General features: G+C 39.3%; 1 protein-coding gene and 1 pseudogene across 1 annotated transcript; one reads left to right on the top strand and one right to left on the bottom strand.

Annotated features, from left to right (window-relative positions):
* Positions 1-7,950: 7,950 nt before the first annotated feature.
* On the top strand, positions 7,951-10,161 carry LOC115755373 (annotated as a pseudogene).
* A 633-nt stretch (positions 10,162-10,794) lies between these two features.
* Positions 10,795-13,513, bottom strand: LOC115755361 (proline dehydrogenase 2, mitochondrial-like). Its single transcript, XM_030694729.2, has 4 exons — positions 12,660-13,513; positions 11,363-12,005; positions 11,019-11,259; positions 10,795-10,886 (listed from the first exon to the last, which is right to left on the bottom strand). The coding sequence occupies exons 1-4, from the start codon at positions 13,206-13,208 to the stop codon at positions 10,847-10,849; spliced, it is 1,473 nt and encodes a 490-aa protein (XP_030550589.1). The 5' UTR covers positions 13,209-13,513; the 3' UTR covers positions 10,795-10,846.
* Positions 13,514-15,769: the final 2,256 nt, after the last annotated feature.

Here is a 15,769-nt window from a genome sequence, read left to right as displayed (position 1 = left end):
TTAAAAGAATGGAAAATATAGAATATGGGAGAGAATTAAAGGGCAACGATATTTCCACACCAACATATTTTCATCCACAATTTACTCAAACTCTGTATTTTGATTGAACTAATTTGCCTTAACGATCATCACCATCGAAGAACGATGTCGAAGGTAAATTTTACTCTTTTCATAGTTCACTTAAATTTAACATAGACAATTCAGAACACACATTGAACTACCAACAAGTATATAAGGTATGATATGTCGTATTAAACTTACTTTTTAGAAAATTGAAGCTAATATATTAAGTAGGTGCAAATTATTAATTTAGTTGAATAAGCTATAACAATTCTCCTGTAATATATAACTTTTAGAATTTTTCTTTTAAGACGATGTGTCATTTATATAGTTTTAGTTCTATTTTTACTTTATTTTTCCATTAGAAACGTTCTTATTGAGTACAACTTATTCACTTAATCAAATAACTGTTGCTCAAATTAAAAATAATTTATACAGCAATAAGATACCTTTTTTTTTTTAAGTTGTCTAGCTTTCCATTATTTTTCTATGACTTAAATTATTTTCACAGTTATAAGTAAGTGAATTCTATCTGTATTATGAATAAAAGTCAAGCTAATTTGTGAATTCGGTATCTCAAGAAAAAGCGAAAAACTTGGTCACCATGCACCGCCGAAACGGCCCAACCCTCCTTTTCGACTTTATGAAAATCAGTTCATGCCGCTCTTATGTGAATGCCAAGCCCGATCCCGTGCTTATTAAGGGAAATTTGCGGCCAAAGTAGCCAGATTTGGATTCGAAGCTCATGGCTGTCATGGCCAGATCTGGCTTCGAAGGTCGTGACCATGGCCGTTGGCCAATTAAGCTCGAAGTTTGCGGCTGTCATGACCGAATTTGGTTTCGAAGCTCATGGCGACTGTGTCCACTCGAGCCCAAAAGCTTGAAAATCGTGGTCACCGTGGCTTTCGAGCTCAAAGTACCCAGCCGTGGTAGAGCTCGAGCTCGAAGGAAGAAGAAGATGCTTGACCATGGAAGAATTAACATGCCACATTAGCGCCTCTATCTTAAAACAAAATAGTAAACAAAGCCACGTTGGGGCTATGTGCCCTTATGAAAAAAAAAAAAGTCTTTTCAGCATCTTTTACTAGTTGAATGGAGTTGATGGATAGATTTAATTAGTCAATTTGACGAGTTTTAAAAATTTAATTGCAATTTTGAAAGTTTTAAAATTCAATTACATTTTTGCAACAAGTTTTAGAACTATGCACTTATTCCCTACTTTTCATTTCTCAATGTTATTTAATTTTTGGTTACATAGAATCCCTTCATTTTGCTATTTCTTTTTATGTATTTTTTTCAATTTTAGACTTCATAAGAGGTGAAAACTTAAGATGGAAAAAGAAGAAGCTAAAGGTTATTGCTGAAGGAGTCAAAAACCATATAAACAAAACAAAAGAAGTGTCAAAGATACAAAAATAAACGTACGATTATTTCGTGAAAAATGACTGATGTAGGAAATATTTTTTTACGAAATGATCGTCTCAGATATTTATAAAAATGAAAGAGCGAAAGATATTTTTACCCTCTACGAAAATATTTAGATATAAAGTGTTGTCGATAATGAAAATATTTTCTATTGACTATCTATTGCAAATGTTATAAGAGATTATTTCTAGGAAAATATTTTTCGAATAACTTATTTTTCAAAAAATAAGCGGAGCTAGAGTGAAAAGAAAAATGGAACTACGTTTTTTGCCATGAAGAAAGAAAAAAGTTAAATCTTAGAGGTACTTTTGTTGAGGGAAGATTAGTTCAATCATAGTATAAAATAAGATAAGGTTGTGGAAGAGAGTTTTTTGGTTGTTGAAATACCATTTCCCAAACTAATTTGACCAAAATACTGATGATAGACAAAAATATATGTATCAATTACATTAAACAATATGGATGTGTTGTAATTTGATTAATATTTGAAGGACAAGAATAAACAAAAATTAAACAGAAAGGGGAGAAAGCCTCTATGATGAAAAAAAAAAACTCAAATGGCAAAAATTGATTATTCATCAAGTATATTTAAATTTTCACCATTTTTCTTTTTTCTTAAAATTTTCCTAGTTCTATTAACATTCTTCTAATTTTAATATTATAAAGGAAAAATTCCAAATAAATGCCTGAAATGCTCTCATTTTCTCAAACAAGGGCATGAAGTGAACTTTGTTTCAAATAAAGACCCGAAATGGCATAATAATTTCAAATAAGAGCCCGAAATGGCCATGGAGTCTCAAAAAAGGGCCTGCCATAAAGGGTATTTTCGTCATTTCCCCCTTTTGAATTTTTTTTTTGTAAAATTTAAAAAAATTGAAAAAAAAAGAGAACACACACATACCCTCCCACCTATGGCCGCCGCTCCACCGCCGGTAGGGTGTCGGCTAAGGCCAATGGGGTCGCCAGTGCCTTGGCAAGGGCCTGTGACCCCGCCAACCGCAGGCGAAACCGAGAGAGGGTCGCCGGCCCTCGCCCTGACCAAAACGACACCGAAGACCGCGAGACGAGGGCATGCTGGCCCTAGACAACGTCCCACCGATGGTGGGGGCCCCGCCTATGTGTGTATTTTTTTAATTCTTAAAAAATAAAAATAAAAATCAAAAAAGGAAAATGACGAAAATACACTTGTGATCAAGCCATTTTTTAAGACTTCGTGGCCACTTCGAATTCTTATTTGAAACAATATTCACTTCAGACTCTTATTTGAAAAAATGAAAGCACTTCAGGCTATTTTTTTGGAATAAGGTTCACTTTAGGCATATTTATGAAATTGAAGACACTTCAAGCCCTTACTTGGAATTTTCTCTACTATAAATGATATTTATTTATTTTTGATACATTGTATCCATAAAGGAAGATAAGCTGAATTCTATTCATATTTTGAGCCCCCACTTAGTGGGTTTTGGCTAGCTTCCTCTTAGACTAATTCGTGTAAATCCATGAACCCAAGGTATAAAATACCAATGTAGTCAAAAGTGGCAAATTTAGCTTTTTTTTTTCATTAAAGAATCATTTGCAAGTGAACACATTGCCTTTACACATTGACAGACGAAAGGATCATTGTAGGCCTCTTTCCAAGTCCCACGTTCCCACTATGGCACGCAACAAAGTTATTGGAGTAGGCGCCAACGATCAACGACCTCCATGAATTTCAAGGAAATCACAGTCAAAAGTCTCGCGGACGTTGATATTTTAAAATTTTAGATTATGAAATGAATGTGTGATCATATTATCCTCATGAAAAATATTGGACCTTGAGAGGATAAATAGAGGCTCTAAAAAAATTCGAACTCGAAGACTCCTGGCTTTGATATCACGTGAGATTTTGTGGAAATTACTGTCAATTGTTCGTGATAAATAAATGCGTGATTTGATATCTATATATTCTAATAAGAAAAGCTCTCGCAAGAGTGTCGACATGCGCCGAATCGATTATCAAACAATTCGAAAGTGAGGAATAAAAGAAGGCGTGGGTGGCTTCTACACGGATCCATCAATAACAGGAAAGTTCGTCGGATTAGGAACCGAAAACGAAAAAGAAATTATCATATGAATTTGGTCACCCTCTCCATCTAATTAGACGACGGGGAATAAAGGAGATTATGATTAAAGATGCCACGTCAGCGACTCGTAATGTCCCCATCAAGTGGTCCTCAAACAAAGTGGAAATTTAGGTCATTAGATATGTCGCTGCTGGACGGGACAAATCATAGACCTTGGTCTGATCCGACTTTGCGTTTTTGTCGCCGAATCGAATGCTCAAAGAAATAGACACGCCCGTGATGTTGCGGTTCGCGTTTGAGCGGATGGACCGTGGGGATTTGTTGACATCTAATTTTGAAAGCAAGGTCGCGACAGGACTATATCCCGAAAATATCATTTTGCGCAAAAGGAAGATGCCAAAATTAGGAAAAGAATTGATTATTTGGCCCGTGTGTTGCGCGAGCATTGATTGGCGAACGTACTCGTATATTTGTTTTTATTCGCCAAGAAATTCTTAGTGTCGATGATTTTTACGTGTATGGTACTTGGAGTTCTTGTACATTAAGCATAGAAAAGATCAAGTATAATTTTTGTCATATCGGATGTACATAACGTGGCTTGAAAGTCCAGAATTTTAAACTTAGGTGAAACTCACGTAAAATACAAAAAGTAGAAAAACGAGAATTCTGGAAACCACTAGCTTCTTCAAAATTCGACTTTATTGTTTTTTTTTTAGATCATATAATAAATAGATCATAAACGGGTTAAAAGAGTCTATTTGGATATGGCCATTTATGACCAAACCTAGACCCGATCCGGTTCACTCGTTTGACGGATCTAAAATATATAAATCTTTTTGGAATGATATTTGTGGTTCAATTTCTAATGGTAAATTAAAACTTGAGATCATCTCTTCTTAACCATTAACTAAATCCTATTTGAGCTGTAAGATTGATCATAAAAGCTACTGAACAATAAATTAATAGATTAGGGCTTATGAACTTCTAAACATCCATTATGTTAGACCATTTCACGTTAAATGGCTTTGGGCCATTTTTTTCTGTTTTCTTATTAAGAAATATGTTTTAGATTGAGAAAAGTGTCGAAAAAGTCCTAAACCTTTTGCATTTGTATCAATTTAGTTCTAAACCTTTTAATGATGCCAATTATTTAGTTCTAAACATTTTCACATATAGCCAATTTAGTTCTTCCGGCTAATTTAGCTCGGAAAATTTCTACGTGGATATCCGGTCGGTACCGGCCCGCCTCGCCGGGGTACAAAACGACACAATTGCAAAAGGTTTATAACTTTTCTAACACTTTTCCTATTTTAGATTATACAAGCTATAATTAAGTGGATTTAAGAGGATAAAATAATAATGAATGAAACGTAAATATATAATTGAAATTAGTTGCAAGTTTTTTTTCCTAAAAGTTTTGCCGATTCATTGAGTTAAAATATTTGGTCAAACAAAGAAATGATATCAACTAGGTTATGAATCGTATTACTCAAGAAATTTTTTTTTTTATCGTAGTTTGACAAAATTTAGGGAGAAACGAATTATCTTATTTATTTTATTCACAGTCAAATAAATTTGTTAAATTAGATAAAACGAACTTACACTCAAGTCCCATGAACTTTGGGGTAATTCATGTTTGCCCCAAAACATTCAGTCATTACACGATGCCTCCTAAACTTTCATTTGGTTGTAACAGTTGACCTTTGATTATATTCCCCGTTAGCATGTGCCATACACATGACTTTTAAAAGGTAAAAATATATTCTCATCTTGTATTTTGAAGGAAATATCTCTTTCCCCTTCATTGCTAAAAGAAATGAAAAAAAAAAAAAAACAACAGGTTATTATCATGGAAAACCCTAAACCGGTACACCAGTGACAAATTTACCCTAAACTATTTTTTTGAAGACGAAAAAATTCAAATTGGTACATTTATGACAAATTTACTCCAAACCGATACACTAGTGATAAATTTTCCCTTTGTTAGTTTTCATTAAATTTAACATTCAAACTGCAAAGTTAAATAGCACATGACAATTCATGGGTGTACCACTTTAGGGTTTTCACCCTATGTTTGTCACAGGTGTATCAATTTGAGATTTTTTTGTGATATTAACCCAATTTAATGAATGGTAAATTTGTCGCATATATATCAATTTTGAATTTTTTATGGTCAAAAAATTAGTTTTGGGTAAATTTGTCACTGGTGTACCAGTTTAAGGTTTTTAATTATAAAAAAATAGTTTATGGTAAATATGTCACAAGTGTACCACTTTGAGATTTTTCGTGGTTAAAAAAATAGTTTTGAGTAAATTTGTCACAGATGTACCAGTTTGGGGTTTTTTGTGGTATTAACCCAAAAACATATGAAAGGGGAGAAAACTAATGCGTAGGGATATTTCTACAACGTTAAAAGAAAACTTCTTCTCACAATTTTTTCAACTCCACGTTTTGATTGAACTGATTTTCCCTTCATGAACATTCTTCATCAAAACTGAATCTGCGCTGCCCTTCCCACTTAGAATGAGATGGTGGGCAATTCGATCCCCTACCTTCTTAGGGGGTTGGGGGTGGTGACACGTGAATGAGGGAACATGGTATCGCAATCCGCACACAGCACAACACATAACGTACTGGCTTGTAAAATAAAATAGGATATGATAGAACCAAACCAAACCAAACCAAAAAATAAATAAATTAGGCAACAAGTGTGACTTATGTCTTTCGTTTTTACTATTTCGTTTATTTTATTTTTCATGTTTTGAGTACTCACTTGAACTATGTAGGCTAAGTTGTTGCAAACGATATTACAGCCACACCTTCTTTAGTAGATATGTGGTTTGAGAAGGGACTAGACACCTAGCCAATCTAACAGGCAGCAAAAAGTGATCGTCTAGATGAGAGAGCTCGGACATGCGGCTCCTTACATGCTTTTAGGATACCACCTCCATTACCTTTTTAACGATCCAATCCAATTCGTGGAGATCACTAAAGGTGGTTTGAGTATTTCGTGTGGATCTTACTTATGAATCACTTCAAAAGGCCTCTCCTATCCGATTATATCTCATAAACTCAACATATATCTCCATTTGTAGAGGTGTCAAATGAGTGGGTCAAATCAAGTCCGGGTCGGTTGAATACAATTCAGCATATCTTGACTCATGTAACCCGTTTTGATTGATATTTATGCTATACAAATCTAGTGACCCATACCGACCCGACTTATATTGTTATTGGGCTAATACAACGGAAAACCCCAAATTGATATACCCGTGATAAATTTACCCCAAACTATTTTTTTAACAACAAAAAAATCAAAATTGATATATTTGTGATAAATTTACCCTAAACAGGTATGCTTGTGATAAATTTACCTTCCGTTAGTTTTTGTTAAATTTAACTATCAAATTGCTGAGTTTGATGACATGTGGCGGTTGACGAGTATACCGATTTAGGATTTTTACCTTTTGTTTATCACAGGTTTGTCAATTTGAGATTTTTCATGATATTTCTTATGCACATATATATATTTATTGCTAATTTTTTTTTTTATAGTTTTCTTTGCTAACCCATTTATGAAATATTTGAAAACCATTTAGGACCTATTAAATTTTTAAGTAACTCATTTATAACCAACTTTTAAAACATAAGGAACACATTTATGACCCATCACCATGAAATACGGGTCAAATATGAGTTTCAGACCCATTTTACCACCTCTACCCATTCAGAGCTCCTACGGTGGTATGTGCAAATGAGGATGCTATGGATCTACGATGCTTGTGGGTACTAGAAGTGATCAACCTTCTTTTATGTCGACTTTATGAACAGTTCTTGCAAGTTCCCCGATGCATGTGATCCCATTCGATTAAAATTGTCTAGTAACGTGAGTCCCGTAGTCCCGCGGTCCCGCGACGCACATAATTTGTTAACACTAAAATTTTGAATAGCCTCACAAATTTCAAAAGTCATGCAAGGATTTCTCCATATTGTCAAGTCCCAAAGTTGATATGTCTCCTTGGATGCAATGCACTCGAGACTAGGGGCCTAAGGCCAGTGCATGGTAGATGGTCCTTTCCTTCTCGGGTTCTGGCAAAAGCCCCCACTCCACTTCCCCTGGCTGATGCTCTATAGACTTTGACCCACCAATGTCTCTTGCCAGGGCTTAAGTGGGCCTTGGTCATACTTACGTAAACTATGATCTATACTTCTTCACTTCCTATTTTGGTCATGGGGCTAAAGGGTGTTTGTTTCGCGGTGACTCGAAAGACATACTCCAAGAAAATGATTGCTCGATCACTTACGAAAAGGAATAAATAAAAAATAATTTCATATTTTAAGAAATATAAACGATCACTTTTAGGAAAATATTTTTCAAATCATTCATTTTTTCGCGAAAGAGATGGAGCCTAAAAGAGATTGCAATCTACGCATCTCGTCTAAGCCAAAGGCTCCGAGCGTATACAGCAATAGCCAAATCCCCAAGAATCAAGGTAACTTATAATGCAACGCCATCACGAGATTAGTCAACATCCATACTAGGTGTTTTGACCCTCCATCGTGTCCATTAGTCGCATATGTTGTAAAATAAAAAAGTCCGCCGTTAGATATTTTTGCATGTATGATTTTGTAACTCGTATCAGGACATTGGGAAAACTATTTCACTCAATAAACTTGGGGCCCGATAAATCTCATGTCGTGTAAGATGCACAGCTCGAAATTTTGTAACACCTTTATTTTAGTTTTTCTTGACTTCTCACATTTTTTTTTTGTCTAGTTCTATCCTATTCTAACTTACAAAGCACATTATGTGCGCTATGTGTAGGTTGAGAAACCCTACTCCCTCACTCACACGCCCCCACCCTCACCCCTCTAAGTTTTCCCGACTTCTCAGAGTTATTATTTTTTTCAAATCGATTGACTTCTCACATTTTTTTATCCAACGTCTCATAGTTCATCAGCATGGAATTTGATGTTAGGTCCTCAAGTTGCCATGCGACAGTTTGAGAATAAACCGACGAAGGTATTGAGAACACAAATGTTTGACTATTCGATACTTTAAAAGTATGATTGGTGATATAATACACATTCCTATGCCATAACAACATTCCTATTGCTTTCGCATTTCACTTTTAACCTTTATAGTAAATCAATTAGCGAAACCACACCATCTTCAGCACAAGTTCAAGTGCTCCTTAGTCATAATTGCCAAATGTTTTTCATTCCGCATAATAACACATGGCAGGTGGTTTGAAGGGCACTATGAGAACACTGATTTACCATGCTCAAGAATTATTTGTTTAGGACAATAGATGACAACGAAGAGAAGAACAGTGGAGGAGTGGAAAAGAAAAGATGGCAACAACTAAGGGCCTCGTTTGTTTCGCGATTTGACAAATATTTTCCTAAAAATGATCATTTGTGTCGCTTGAAGTAATTAGTCAATCGAAAATGGTTTTAGTGTTGAAAGTAGTTTATGACCAAACTTTTTTATGGATGATGGAAACATTCAATTTATTTCCGTAAGCGATACAAAAGATTATTTTTAGGAAAGTATTTCACATATTATTTATTTTTAGAGAAACAAACGGAGCCTAAGTTGACGGAAATATGATCCTAGGAATTAAGAGGAGGTGATTCCCTAAATCACATAAGTTGAAATGAAATGAATTCAGTAATCTGACCGAGGAGCAGCTAATATTCTGATAGTGGCAACTGCAGTAAATTAGACAGCCAGGAAAGCCAACCAATTCATTTTCTAGTTTAAGTACTTGACAGATCTGTCAAAAAAAAAAATTTTGTTTTTGGGTTGAATGTCAAAAGATATTTAAATGGGCTGAAATTCATTCATGCAGCAATTCATTATGTTGTTGCTTATTTCGGATATATTGATATCTAACGTGAGTATTTGAGACGGTAGGTATTTTATCTTTGTTAGATTTGATTGATAAAAGAAATCACCAGCGTCGGTTTTGGTCGCCACAGCGTGCAGTCGTTGTAGCCTCCGCGCCTCCCCCCACACCGCTGCCAGCATTGCAAACCGACCTCAAAGGTCGCACCTTTTTCAACCCCGACATCAGGGTCCGTCTGAGCAACAACCTCGTGGGCATCCTCAGCCTCGTCACCTTCCTCCTCTCGACCACGTTCGCCGGCATGTGGCTCTCCAGCCGGGCCGGCACCGGCTGCAAGAAGTTCCTCGAGGGGCCTGTCATTGCCCTCGGCGTCTTCCTCATGCTGGTCTCCCTCGCCAGGTTTGTGGGTGCATTCTGCGGCACATCGTGGCTCCTCTGGCTCTACCTCCTCGTCATGTCCTTGCTCAATGTCCTCTTGTTCGGCTTCACCGTCTTCGCCTTGGTCGGGACGAGCAAGGGGGCAGGTGAGGCTCTCAGCGAGCGAGGGTATAAGGAGTATCGGGTCGGGGATTACTCGCATTGGTTGCACAAGCGGGTGAACAGCACCAAGAATTGGAACAAGATCAAGGGCTGCTAGAGCGACAGGCTACAGCAAGGTCTGCTCGAGCTTTCAAGACAAGTACTGGAGCGACACGACCGAGCACTTGTCTGCTCTTCAGGAATTGGCCGTGGTCAACATTTCCTCAGGAACGCATTTATGACCCAAATATAGGGTAAAAAATCCAAACATGAACATTCGACAATTGCCACTCCGATATGCCCTACGTTCTGGCACAGCCACTCCGACATGCATGTTGTAGAATTTAAAAAATTTCCATATTTTATTGGTCGAAATCTAAATCTATAGAAACCTAATATTCTAAAATCCTCCGGCCTAATCCGCTCGGCCCTAATCGCCCAAACCGTCCCACCCTCTCGCTCTTACTCGCCCTCGCCAACCTTCGCCTTCTTTATTTTTTATTTTTTATTTTTTTTTTGTCTTCTTTTTTCTTCGAACCTCTTTCACCCTCTCGTACCGCGCATAGATGAATGGGTGCTTGTTTTATATTTTAGGGTGAAATGTGGATTATTTTTTTCACTTATTTTTAATTGTTAAACAGATATGTCAAAATATTTTTTTTGTGGTCATATGTAAAAATATATTTAAATGGGCAGAAATTCACTCATGCAGCAATTCCATATGCTGACTTTTTGACCTCTAGAGTTCAGTTGACCCTGCAACTCCAGTGCACAATCTTGAACGGATATAATTCACAATTCACAAGCGTACACCATATTTACACCCTGATATTATTCAATTTTTTTACAATCAATGATCACCTAATTCTTCAAAGTCATAAGAATTCTCGAAATCTTGATTTGCTTCTCGAAGTCAGTTTCTTCTCCTTAAAGAATTGCAGCTTTTAGTCTCCTCCACAACTCCTTCCTGCACAAATCATAAGAAAAAGATTTTTTACATCAATGTCGAGATCACATAAGGTTGTGTCCTGATCTGAGAAATTTTTGACAACAAAGTCATTTGTTGGTGAAGCTGGGTAGGAAGTTCCATTCGATTTACCTCATGAGTTGCCGGTCAATGGTCGAGGCCGATAACATCCCTCGGTTCTCTTCAGCCCGCCTTAGGAGATAGGGGATCACCATATCCACGGAGCCGAACGGCATGTACTTGCTCACTTGGAACCCGGCGTTCCTCAGGCCAAATGAAAACGAGTCCGCCATCCCATATAACTGCGCGAACTCGAGCCTCTGGTTCCCGTTCCCTATCCCCAAATCTCTCGCTTTCGCCGCGGCCAGTTTCCCTGTCCACAAACATACAGCAAAGATTGATAAGGCTCGAAAAAATTCATGTGTCTCAGGATGAATTTTCGTGCATGATCAGAGCAGATTTCGATATTTCTTCACCTGATTCGACATTGTGGGTGGCGAGAACGACCGCGCCAGACCTGCTGCCTATCTTCTCGAGCATGAACAATGCGCATTCGTTGTAGCAATCGTGAGTATCTTGGATGGTATTGTGAATTGGCGACTCCTGACCCAGGGAATGTGCCAGCTTCGTTTCGCTAGACATGTAAGCCCCTCTCACCAACTTGATGCCCATCACCACTCCCATTTTCTCAGCCTCCTCAGTCGCCAACAATAATCTCTCCCTCGCGTCCTTCAGATAGGCCTGCATCGTGCTGTACACGACTGGCTCATGCTTGTTGTGCGCGACTATCGCGGAGTACGTGAAGTAGTCGATGGCAGGCTGGACGGCGGTGTACTCTGCATCGATGCACAGAGGGATGTTGGCCTCTTGGCATTTCTGGCAGAGCGTCTGCAGTCTCTGGTGGGCTAGTAGGAGATCGCGCTCCTCCTGAGGGGTCAAGTGCTCGGGCCGGCAAGGCGTGTGGTAGAGCGGGCTCGAGAGAGAGAACATCGGGAAGGAATCGAACTTCCAAGGGAGGTGGAACGACGGGTCCTTGCATTGCCAGCGGAGCAGGTCGCTCACACGGTTGAGCAGATCGATGGGGCAGATCGCCGTGATCTTCGCGACAACGAAACTCACCTGCGACAACAGCAGCACAAGCCATTTCAGATTTAAGGCGAAATTCTAGGACATTAACTGAGAATTACATGAGAAAGGACCACTAGGGTACATCAAAAACGACTCATCAACAACAAAGTAACCACAACAACTGTTCAAATGCGATCTGGGAAACGTCATTTTCGTAAGTGGGTTGCTGAGAAATTTCTATGGTGGGACAAGATGGACTTGATTCTTCAAACTTTTTGAGAACAGTATCCCAACTTTAACTCGCGAGAACCAGAATCTCTCTTTTCTTTTCCTTCTGTCACACTCGAGGATCATGAGAATGAAATCGAAGAGAAACTGCCACACGGAATCGTTCAAGATTCGAGATTCCATATTACTTTTCCACGGCCAGAAAGGACAAGCTCATGCTTATAGTTATAATTCCTCCATTTCCGACCACAAAGAATGCTAGTTTGTCTCGTTCTTCTCCGTTACGTGCAAGACTCTCCACTACGGCACGAAAGAATACACCGCAAATTCCTGCCAAAACACCAACCGTCGCAATCCTAAGACTAGCCTCCTAAGCAGAGAGCCGTAAACTGAGAACCTAAAACAAGATTGGCGTCCTAATGACAAGAAACACGCGCGAGACGAAATCTTAATAAAGAAGGAAAAAGAACGACTCACAGAAGAAGGCGGAAGCGATCTGGCGGACTCGACGGTGTGGAGGAACTCCGCGGTGTTCCGATCGCACGCCTCGTTGTCCTCCGCGTCCTCCAGCGCGTAATCCAGCATCCCCCTCAGGCCGGTGCGGTTCAGCTTCCCCACCGTCCTGACCGTCTCCTCCGCGTCCTCCCCGGCGCAGAAGTGCTCGAAGAACGTGCGCCTTACCGCCCCCAGCACGGCGCCGCGCACGGGGCCCACGTCCATGAGCCTCGACCGCATGACCCACGTGCCCGCGTCGACCACGGGCTCCACCGCGGCCGCGTGCAGGGTGGCCGACGACCGCAGCAGCTTCGTGGTCGGCACCCCGGCGAAGAGCCGCTCGGTGTTGTCCAGGTCGATCGCCGCGGCGGGGGCCAATTTCTCGATGGCGGGCACGCGCTTCCCGACGAAGTTCAGGGGAGAGAGGGCGGCGGCGGCGGCGTCGGCGGAGGAAGAAGGGGTCGAGTTCAGAGACCGGCAGCGGAAGCGGAGGAGGCTCGAAGGGAGGCGCCGGACTATGCGTGACGCCATACGAATTACGAAATGGGTCGGTGCACAAGGATTTCAGAGAGGAAAAAAAGAACAGAGAAGGAAAACAGAATCAAGACACAGTGCGATTGGAACAGGGTCGGTCGGGGATTCTGGATTCTGGTAGCGAAAAGGGTCGGATTTGGTGGGCTTCTTTCAACCCCTTCTCTCGTGGCGCAAATTCGAAGAGGGGGGGTTGTTGAAGAAGATTCGATCGGGCCCTTGATGATGGAAAGCTCGATCGAACGGGGAGCTTTTTTAAAGAGAGGGGAAGTGATTGGACTATGAATAGGCGTGGTGATGATGAAGACGATGATGTTGTGTTTACTTTTTCTGGTGTGAGGAAGCATTCAACTGGGCCTCTCCCCCAAGTATAGGTGGCGTGCGCAAGAATCTCGCGTCACGACCGACTGGGGAAATGAATCAGGCTGACGAGGAAAGATCCTTTGAATGGAAAATTGCGATTTTTCCTTTTTTTTGGTCTCTTTTTTGGCTTTTGACCAAACATGGAGACTTCATTCCAACTTTGAGTTGACTCGACCGTTCTTGTTTTTCCACCTCGTTGGCCAATTATGTGTCTCCCTCTGTATCATTTGACTCGGATTAAGCTCTATAAACACGTCTTAGGTCATCCGATTCACGTGTATTGGACGAGTACATTGAAATTCACTCGGGGCCTGTGTGCTCCGGCTCAAGTAAAAGCAACGAGTGCCGTTTCGTCTGTCCGTCATAATCCCAAATATTATTCGCACACAAACATACTCTGGCAGAATTATATGCGAATCTACGTGTCAACGGATGCGTGCACAGTTTTACAGACAGGTTCGATTGAGCATCGTGCGTTATATTGACACGTGGAGATGCGGAGACGGAATGGTCAAACATGCATTCGGAATGGGATTGGACAGAGAGTATACACATCAGACTGACGCTACGCGCTAATCCTGTAGTATGGCCGAGTGTCTTCCACGCGCCTCGCTTGCCCGCGTGCTGTAGGACACGCCTTATTTTTTTTTTCTTTTTCTTCTTTTTTTTTTTTATTTTGGGTGCGAAACAGTGAATTTGGAGTCCTACGTGGATTACGTTGGTTTCGGAAGATTCCGTTTGTCTTAACCACCGTTCATTCGGAATCTTCGTTTTCAAATTGACGCGTCCCCCCAGAAAAGAAAAAAAAAAGTGCCCCCAAAACAAAAACAACGCAACCTTTCAAACATGCAAAAAAAAAAAAAAAAGGACTTTTCACTCGTGGTATGAACCGACCACCATTACAGATTCTGTTGATTCTTGTCTTTAAATCCTCATTAACCAACTGAAAAAAAAAACAATACTCCTCGTAATAAAATTTAATCCATAACTTTGGAACATAATTTGTTGCATTTCGTACATAAAGCAGTCGTTTTTGTTGCGATTAGCGTGGTTTGCTATACACGTCAACATGGCGAGCGATGCAGGATGGTGGCGATTGACATCACTCGCTTTCGTCCGACTACTATCCCTCGACTGGAACACTATATTGTAAAAAAAAAAAACCCCAACAGCACTACAGAGCCCTTTTTCGACCAATGATAGGTAATTACTAGGATCCATCTAAAAGAAATTATATACTGTATTTTGTAGCAAATTCTTGCTGAATGTTGTATATGGTAAATGTGAATTTTACCTGCTTACAATCTGCAATAGCATTTGGCATGTCAATTTCACAAATTAATCCTATGTGTCTAGCATTATTCCTTCTTTATCCTAAGGAAATATAAACATTTGTTTCGTGTTGTGAAAAAAAAAAAAAACTACTATAGAAAAGGAGAGAGAAAAAGAGAAAGGATAAAAAAAGAAATTTAGAAAGAAATAAAAATGGAAAGAGAATCGATGAATTAAAAATATAAGCTAGAGGTAGTATCGGAATATATATATATTTATATTTACCAAATATGTCAAAATGCAAGGAACATTGAGGTAATTTACATTATTATCTACTAATAGAGTCAAGAGAATTGCGCGAGAGACTTTTTTTTATAAGAAAATATTTCATATAGTTAATTAAACAAAACAAAGGTGCCTTGTACTTTTTCACTGCGAAAATGATAAAAGAATCCTAAAACTACAGCAATTGTGTCAATTCAATCATAAACCTTTTAATTTGATCAACTTAGTCCTATATATATTTTGATAATTCGCCAATTCCATCCATCCGACCAATTTTGATCGGAAATAGCTGATGTAAGTGCCAACCATTTTGCGCAATGCCATTGGCGTTGACGTAGACAATTTTCTTTTTTATAGTTTCATAATATGTTATGAATTTCCCTCTTTTTGTCTTTTTATTTATTTATTTTTATTATGTCCTTGCGTGGGTTAGATCCTTGCGGTCACTAACAAGGGCAGGCCTCGCCCGATGGCCGCGAGGTCGAGCGTTGCCCGGCCGGCCACAATGAAAAAACAAAAAATAAAAAGGAAAAAAAGGAGAAATAGTTCATAAAATATTAAGATAAAAAAAATGTCTAAGTCAGTGCTGGTGCTGCCAAGTGGGACGATCGGCATTCGCGTAACTTATTTTTGGTCAAAAT

This window comes from Rhodamnia argentea, chromosome 8 (assembly GCF_020921035.1).
Source record: "Rhodamnia argentea isolate NSW1041297 chromosome 8, ASM2092103v1, whole genome shotgun sequence".
NCBI classification, from domain to species: domain Eukaryota; kingdom Viridiplantae; phylum Streptophyta; class Magnoliopsida; order Myrtales; family Myrtaceae; genus Rhodamnia; species Rhodamnia argentea.
Note: the sequence above shows the minus strand (reverse complement) of the source record. Positions and strands in the feature narration are given on the sequence as shown.